Source organism: Trachemys scripta, chromosome 7 (assembly GCF_013100865.1).
Source record: "Trachemys scripta elegans isolate TJP31775 chromosome 7, CAS_Tse_1.0, whole genome shotgun sequence".
Classification (NCBI taxonomy): domain Eukaryota; kingdom Metazoa; phylum Chordata; order Testudines; family Emydidae; genus Trachemys; species Trachemys scripta.
The window spans coordinates 36,594,181-36,602,595 of NC_048304.1; the positions used below are offsets into that span (position 1 = coordinate 36,594,181).

The 8,415-nt window shown below is 51.7% G+C and overlaps 1 protein-coding gene and 1 long non-coding RNA gene across 2 annotated transcripts in view; both read left to right on the forward strand.

Moving 5' to 3' along the window:
• On the forward strand, window positions 1-3,081 carry LOC117881055. Its single transcript, XR_004646679.1, has 4 exons — window positions 1-459; window positions 949-1,121; window positions 1,275-2,256; window positions 2,805-3,081. It is a non-coding gene; the product is annotated as an uncharacterized LOC117881055 (long non-coding RNA).
• A 4,887-nt stretch (window positions 3,082-7,968) lies between these two features.
• Window positions 7,969-8,415, forward strand: part of ACAD9 (acyl-CoA dehydrogenase family member 9) — a 59,670-nt gene continuing 59,223 nt past the window's right edge. The window contains exon 1 of the mRNA XM_034777780.1: window positions 7,969-8,180. Coding sequence (XP_034633671.1) covers window positions 8,055-8,180 — 126 coding nt within the window. The 5' untranslated portion in view covers window positions 7,969-8,054. The remainder of the gene's footprint in view (window positions 8,181-8,415) is intronic.

The window sequence follows — 8,415 nt, forward strand, 5'->3', positions numbered from 1 at the left end:
GCTGAGATTAGAGCCAGCCAATCAGGGCTAGGCTAGGCCCTATATAATGGCTGCCCAGGAGAGCAGCAGGTAGTCGGTCTGTCCCAGAATTTCATGGGGGAAGGTCTGTCTCCAGAGCAGGAGACCAGCATCTTGGGCTGGGCAGTACTGCCTCTGGCCATCTGATGGCTGAGACAAATTGTAACCGGCCCTTGAGACAAGAGGCTAGACTTTGGGGGTTGCGGTTGGCCACCGAGGCAGGTGCAAGGACTGTTGCTAACCCCTGCCCCCTGGAATGGGGTGAGGATGGACTAGTGGGCACTGCTGGAGGGGCAGTAGGCTGAAGAACACTGTCAAGCGGTCAGCAATGCGGCTCCAGATGCCAACGGAGGACAAGAGACGGATGGGATGCTGCCAGGAGAGGGCGTTCTCCATCGACTGAGCTAATTCCCAGAGCGACCAGGGGGAGGCGCCATGCTGGTGAGTCCCAACCCTGTCAAAATCTCCCAGCCCTATTGTGGGCCCACTGCTACCCTGCAGACTCTGGTCTGGACCAGACTGGGCCAGCTGGAGTGGCCTCCCTCTGAGTGGGAGAGCGAGAAGGGGAGCTAGTGGAAGGGGAAATGGAGCCCCCTGGCACTCACAGAAATTCTCTCCCCTTTCTATGGAGCAGGGTTCTTCCCTCTGCCCCTCAAATTCCTTCATATGGGGCAGGACCTCTTTCCCTTGCACCCACTCCCCTCCCCCCTTTCCTTGGTCTACCCCACCCCTCATTGCCGCAGCGCCCAGGCAGAGCTCTCCCTGCCCCATATGGTGCAGAAAAGCCTTTGTGTGAGGGCCACAGCCCCACTGGAGCTCGGAAAGCTCCACTTTTGAGGAGGTGGGGGTGGGACAGAGGCTCAGGGCTAGTTTCATCTCCTGCCCTTTATTCTCCCCTTGGCCCTTCTATGGGGTCTCTGGGTGTGACAGGAATAGGAGCCTCCTTCGCAGCTGTCTTCCAGGCCCTGCGATCTGGCACAGCCTCCCAGACGGGCGCTTCCTGTAGCTGAGCCACGTCAGGGAGCAGTGGGGACAGGTCACCTCGTCCCAGCAATGCCGGCTCTCAAAGAGGCTTAGATGGAAGACCCCAGTCCCTCATGGAGGTAAGAGCCATTTACTTCTTGGGGCGTGTGGGTCTCTTGGGGGAGAAATGGCATCCCCGATGCATAGCCTGGCTGGGAGCTTTCCCTGTTCCTGGATCCCAGCCCTGGTACAGAGCCCTATTTCTCATCATGATAACCTCATTTTGTTCTCAGAGGCTGTGTCCAGGATCCTGGAGACTGTTTCCTGCTGCAGGAGGTTTGAGCGGGGAGAGATCACTCACTGTCACGACCCAGGGGTCTCCGACCCAGGTCTGCAGGGTTCATGGGAGCAGCCACACTCCAACCCTCCACCTGGAAGCCTGCTGAAAATTGCTTACCTCAGACCCATGAAGTTCAGCCCCAGTTCGAGGCTCCACTCCTGAGGTCGTATTGGAGGCATCCCAGGAAAGCTCACTGGCCCCCTGGCCCTGCGTAAGACAGCAGCAGGAACATGAAGCTGACTGAATACCAGGCCTGCTCCCTGTTCTGGACCGTGTGCTGCCGCTCCCCTGGCTTGATTTCCTGGCATCTGAGTTGTGGTGGTGATGGCACGTTTGTCTTTTGCTGCTGATCTTCCAATGACCCGACTGACTCTCCACTCCTGTCATGTGAATGTGGACTCTGGCTCTGACCAGTAGGTCTGGCTGACCTTGACCCAGCCGTGATGTTCACTTTTGTACAATTTCTTCAATGCCCCTTTCTGATCTCCAGCAAGATACACCAGTCCCTTGGCTCCCAAAGTCCCAGTTGCCCACTATTCAAGGACTGAGGGGTAGTGCTTGTATCGCCCCACCCCAGCTGCCTTTCCTATGGGAATCTCCCTAGAGCAGAGGAGAAATCTGCTCTTCTCTTAGGATCAGTCCCACCCTGGTTTCAGCTCGGCTACTTTGTTGACCTGGGGTCAGGCACCACTTTTGAAGCCCTCAGCGTGTGGGTGGAGGTGGGAGCAGAGGCTGAAGCTCCAGCAGTTTCCACCAAAGAACACCCCCCTGTCTTTCTATGGTCCGGCTAGGGCTCCCCAGCCATCCTGGAGCTGAACACCAGATGGGAGTTGATGGATTGTCCTTGGTGGGCCATGTTCTTGTGTGTGATGAGAGGGCCAGGAGCAGATGCACCACGCCTGGCCAGGACCAGGCTAAACAGCCTGTAATGCTAGGTGAGTCAAACCATGGCCAGAATACAGACCCCCTGGGCATCCATGGGGACTGAATCTGGGCCCTTCACTACCAAGAGCACAACTCGTTCCAACTAGAGTCATGACGCTGGTGACCCCTGCCAGCCCCTCTGAGGGGGGTCAGTATTATCCCTGTTCGCTGGGGCATAGGGATAGAAAGCAACTGGCTGCAAGGTCACACACGACATCCCTGACAGAGGCAGGAAGGAAGTGTGGGACTGATACCAGTCCAGCTCCAACCACTAGACTCCACCCATTTCCAAAGTCAGAGAACCCAGGAGCCCTGACTCTGACACTAGGCCTTAAATGACAAGACCAACCTCCCTCCCACTCAGGAAGCCATAGAAGGGACCATCTGCTGAGCTCCCCTTGCCAATGCCGCTGTCAGAGACCATTGCTAGTGGGTGCCAAGTGCCTGAGCAGGGAACTGCTTGAGATCTTCCTAGAGACTCGCAGGTGTTTGACTGTGACCCTCAGGGAGCCGTGGCAAGAGACTCTCCGGCTCTAACAAAGGGTTTCTGTTCTCCTAGACAGTCAGCCCATGAGGCCAGTCTGCAGAATGTGGAAGAGCCCTTTGGCGAGGCGTTGGAGGATTCACCATGAAGGTGGCAGCAGCGGCAGTGCTTGGGGTCCCCATGGGCCAAGCCTCTACTCCTGCCAATCCAGGCTAATCTCCTGCTGCTCTCAGTGGGGCTTGGCTTTAGCTGCTGGGCCTGTGAGCCTAGCCCAGGGGTCTCAAACTCAAATGACCACGAGGGCTGCATGAGCACTAGTTCATTGGCCCGAAGGCCGCATCACTGACACCCCCCCCCCCCCCCCGCTGCTCCCGGCCCTGCCCCCAGAGGGGGCAGGAGGGGTGTGGCAGGGGCTCAGGGCAGGGAGTTGGAGGGGTGTGGTAGGGGGTGCAGGGTGCAGTAGGGGGCTCTGGGCAGGGGGTTGGGGTGCAGAAAGGGTGAGGGATGCAGAAGGGGGCTCAGGATAGGAAGCTGGGGTACAGGAAGGATGTAGGATGTGGCTGGAGGCTGAGGGCAGGGATTTGGGGTGTAGCAGGGGGTTAAGGTGCAGGCGGGGCTCAGGGCAGGAAGTTGGAGTACAGAAGGGGTGGGGGATGAAGAAGGGGGCTCAGGATAGGAAGTTGGGGTACAGGAAGGATGTAGGATGTGGCTGGAGGCTGAGGGCAGGGAGTTGGGGTGCAGCAGGGGGTTAAGGTGCAGGCAGGGGGCTCAGGGCAGGGAGTTGGAGGGTTGGGGTGCAGGCAGGAGGCTCAGGGCAGGGGGTTGGGGTGTGGGGTGCAGGCGGGAGTGTGAGGTGTGGCAGAGGGTTGGGGTGCAGGCAGGGGGCTCACGGCAGGGGGTTGGGGTGCAGGATGGCATTGGGCTGTGGCCTTGAGCCACTTACCTAGAGAAATAGCCCCGCACGCCGCCTGTTGGAGACCCCTGGCCTAGACAGAGCACTCAGATATTTCCATCAGCCTGCTCAATGGCAAATGCAGCCACCCAAAGAAGTGAAGAAGAGTGGAAGTGAAAGAGTAAAGCTGGACCATCCGCTGAGCTGCTGCACTCAAGTGAGCAGAGCCGGGGAGAGAAGAGGGAGAACTCGAAGGTGGCTGGCGGCAGTAGGGAGGAGAAGCAGTTTGGGAGCCAGGAGAGGAGAAATAAATAGTTAATGACAAATGCTGCAGGCTCTCTCTTGTGTGGTGAAGGTTGAAAAGGGGTCTCTTTACTATCACGCTAAACTTTAAAATAGCTGTGTATGGGGCGGGGGGGTCTATAAAGGTAAGAGGTCACTCTAGGGCCTTGAAGTCCCAGTTTCTGGGGCTATTGCCTCCTTCTACCAGCTGATCTCAACCCAGCAACTCCCTCAGGTGGTAGCAGTAGTGAGCGCTTGTCCTCCTTTTCTGGACTAGTCACCAGAAAAAGGACACAATACATGTGGCCAAGGAAAGAGAGGGGCAGTGTTGCCTGTTAACATGGCTCTTGTGGGGGAGCACAGCAGGTTACTTTGGACTAGGTAGGAGCCACATGTCTCCAAACCTGCACCTCCCGAGGCTCCAGAGACTTCGCTCCCGATCCCAGAGCGTCCTCAGAGTCCTAAAAAGCAACAGAGGGTCCTGTGGCACCTTTGAGACTAACAGAAGTATTGGGAGCATAAGCTTTTGTGGGTAAGAACCTCACTTCTTCAGATGTCTTGCATCTGAAGTCTGTTAGTCTCAAAGGTGCCACAGGACCCTCTGTTGCTTTTTACAGATTCAGACTAACACGGCTACTCCTCTGATACCCAGAGTCCTAAAGCGCCAGATGGAGTGTGGCCTTTCCCCCCACCTCAGCAGTCCAGAAAAAGTTATTTGTAGACATGTTCTGTGTCCTCTCCTGCCACACTCCCCTGTTGGCGACTAATGCAGTCACCGAGTCCAGGCTCGGATATTAGGGAACACTATTTCATTAGGAGGGTGGTGACTATACAGCTCTTCTTTAATTGTGAGGAACCTGCTTGGTGGAGTGTCTCTCATTTTGCAGATACTTCAGTTGATAGCCACAGTACAATGGTTTTAAATGCCTGTACAAATATATTATGTAGTGATAGTGCTAGCATCAGTGATTCAGATACGTTACTTCTACAGCATGTCACCAGGAGCAAAAATGGAAAAACTAGTTACCGCTCTTACCTTTCCTACAGTTTAATTTTGTAAGCTGATGGGTGTTTAATAGTAAATGTTAGAATTAGTGTATCATGTCATGGCCACAGGGTAATAGTCATGGATTTTAGGTGCATAACTTTCCTACCATCTGTCATATCACTTTTTCTCCTTAATAATTATTCTAAGGGAAGGAGAGGCTACTTAAGGGGGAAAAAAAAAAATTATCTTTCTTCCTGAAAAGCAGTGCAATATGACATCAAGGTTGTGGGCCAGACTGACCTTAAGGATGGTGTGATTATTGAGAGCTGTGAGGAAGGCAGGGCTGGAGCACATAAGCTTTTGTGATTCCATTTTCAAGTGGGGCTGCACATCCAGAAAAACATCAGACAGAGTTGCAGATATGGAACAAAATAAAGGTAGGATTGTTCCAAAGTGGAGATGTATATTTTTGGTGTCATCAGCCCAGAGGTGAAATTGAGATTATATCAGTACTGTAGGAATTAATTTTCATCCACATTTTTTGTCCATTTATCTGGACTACAGGATTTACATTTTTTTTTATTTTTTCATAAATACTCTGCAATACTTCCCAGGTAAATAAAATCAGTTAGGATATTTTATGACTTATTAATCGCTTAACTGTTCAATGCTGCTTTGGTAACCTAATATTTTAACGTCTTTAATAAACAAAACACAAGGATAGTTGAATAAAACTGGGCCATGTTAAAGTGAATCTTAAAAAGGAGAGAGAAATAGGTATAGCTCACCGCGGGGAAAAAGAGTTAGAAAAAAGAAAATGTGGTTAAGGATACTTGAAAAGACTATTTGAAATGTAAGGAAGGTAAAGAATATTTGAAATGTAAGGAAGGATTGTTTGTACATGCATTTTAGTATTCAGAGAGAATAAGTGCATTGGTTAAAGAACTTTTATTCTCTCACACACACACACACACACACACGTGGGTAGTGGTTTCTCTACTCAAGAAACACAGGAACACTTGTTTTATTCCTAACCAGATTCCAAATTTCTATTTTACTAATCTGTATGTTTCTTGCTGGTTCCTCCCTAGCATCTGAATGGGAAACAAACAGAGCAGAATTTAGCTTAGTGGGAGACATAGGAAAGGGAAAAATGCTGGGCCAGGATCTTCATTGCCCTGCTCTTAATATAGCAATTTACACCATAACAAAGTGGATGTAACACACTACTGCATCGGCAGAGTAGTGTTTTATATCTACTTGGCACTTGTTTTGCCTTGTGTAAATGACTACACCTGTTGCAGGGCACCAGGCAGTCCCGCTGTATCTGCCATGTACTCCCTCACCTTCTACCGATCCTTCAGAAACTGCTGGTCAGAAAGGGCAGAGGATGATGATGATAGTTAGAGGAAATCTTAATAGAAAACAAAGTTCATACCGACCAATGTCAGCATTATCCTATAGTGATGGCCCCTTCTGCACAGTATTATCTACCAAAGTTCAGAGACTGCCAGTGATAGCTTGTACAGATATTGAGAAAGCAACTGTTTAACCCTTGTGAGATGTAGCTGGTGAGTGTGGTGAGGGGACAAGAAACTGAGCAAGTGAAAAACTGAGCAAGTGAAAAACATCTCAGCGTAGGTCAAATCATGATTTTAAATTACAGGGGGGAAGCATTTACTTCTTTTTACAAGGATTAATTAAAGTAGTATAAAAAAATTAAAATAGAAATTTTGTTCTTAAGTGTTGTCTCTCTCTTCAAACCTCCCACTGTGTGTTCTAAAATATGCCAGCATAAAACATTTTTCATTGGAATAATATGTGATATGTATGAATCACTTGCAACCATTACATAATTTGTTAACATTGTGGTCAGGTCCTACACCTATCCTCTCTGCCCCTTTCTTGCCCCCTAATAAAATGTTCTTTGGTCTCATCTTGTCTTACCAAAATTCATGGCAACCTTGCCCTGATAATAACTATTAAGCTGCTTCACTAATAGCAACGTTTCCTGTGTGAACTAAAAATGTAACAGTACTAGAAGCCCTGCTGTGTATGAACTGAAAAAGCATGATCACATAAAATTATTATAGTATAGACAAATATGATTGAAATGTTGCTGTTGAGAGGACTGGGAGAGGAGAAAAAGCCTGGATTGTGTTGATAGTGTATCAGAAAGTGATGATTACCAAGAACCACAGGCGCAATAGATTGGATGGTGGGTGTACAGCTTGCTGTGCAGCATTGAAACATAGACTGCAGTCTGACAAAAGTACAAAAAATAAATGTCAATGATTAGATAACAAGCCATTCAAGGGAAAATTTCCTCTCATGGTGAGTTCCAGCGTGTGCTTTCCTGAACCATAGTGCAAGGTATGCACTAAGTATATTTGCTGCATTATATGCCCAGTAGTGCAATTATAGGATCAACAGTAAGGCTGTAATAGCCATGCTCAGAAGGATTTTTATTATTTGATTAGGGATATAACCCTCTTGTCTCAATGCATAAAGCTTAGGAAGAAAGTTTCTTAACTCACCACTATGTGCAATCACTCCGTACAGCCAGCTGCAAGTGTACAACATCAGCTTCCCCCTTAAAACTCATGAGAGGGGTTTGAAACAATGAGTTTTTTAACAATGCACGTGTTGAGGGTTTTTTGTTTCACTCTTTTCAGGGTTTGTATTTTCCTGTGGACAGTTTTTGCCTGGAGCGAGCAAGGCCAGGAACTTCCCCTTAAAACGGGGGGGAGGGGCTGCGATTCCCAAGACTGCAGGAGGGGGTTTAAGGAACAGCCGCCAGCCAGGCGCTAGCAAGTTGCCTATGCGCCCCTCACCAGCCTGTCCCCCACTAGCTCCCGCCCTGGGGCGCGTGTGAACCCAGACGGCCCATGCTCTGGACTGACGGTCAGAACCGCAGGCCAGTGTCTTGTGGGGGGCGTGGCCTGAATGGTGTAACTGGCCGCGCGGAGGGATCGGCGTGTGAGGGGCGGGGCTCATGGAGCCCGCCTCAGGCCCATCTGCGGGAGTAGGGGGTTGAGAGGGATTTGTGTCACGTGACCCACCAGATGCGTCATCAGCGCGCGCCCCTGACGGCTTTCCGAGGCGGAGGGTGGAGCCGTGCAGCTTTCTGGCACTGCTCAGTGGCACAGTGACCCGGTCGGAGATGAGCGGCCTCAGCCTTCTGTTGCGGGCGGCGCGCGCCGCGTTCCCCGCCGGGGCCAGGCAGCTACGTACGGGCGGTCTCCGCAGTGCCTATGCCAAGGAGCTTTTCCTGGGGAAGCTGGAGAAGGTGAGGCCGAGCGAGACGAGGCCGGACTCCCAGCACCCTCCGCACCTGTGCTGGCCCCTGGGGTCTCCCCTTCCCTCGCTGGGGCTTCCCGCCCCCCGCCCCTGTCTGCGCCCGGCCCCTGGGGTCTCCCCTTCCCTCGCTGGGGCTTCCCGCCCCCCGCCCCTGTCTGCGCCCGGCCCCTGGGGTCTCCCCTTCCCTCGCTGGGGCTTCCCGCCCCCCGCCCCTGTCTGCGCCC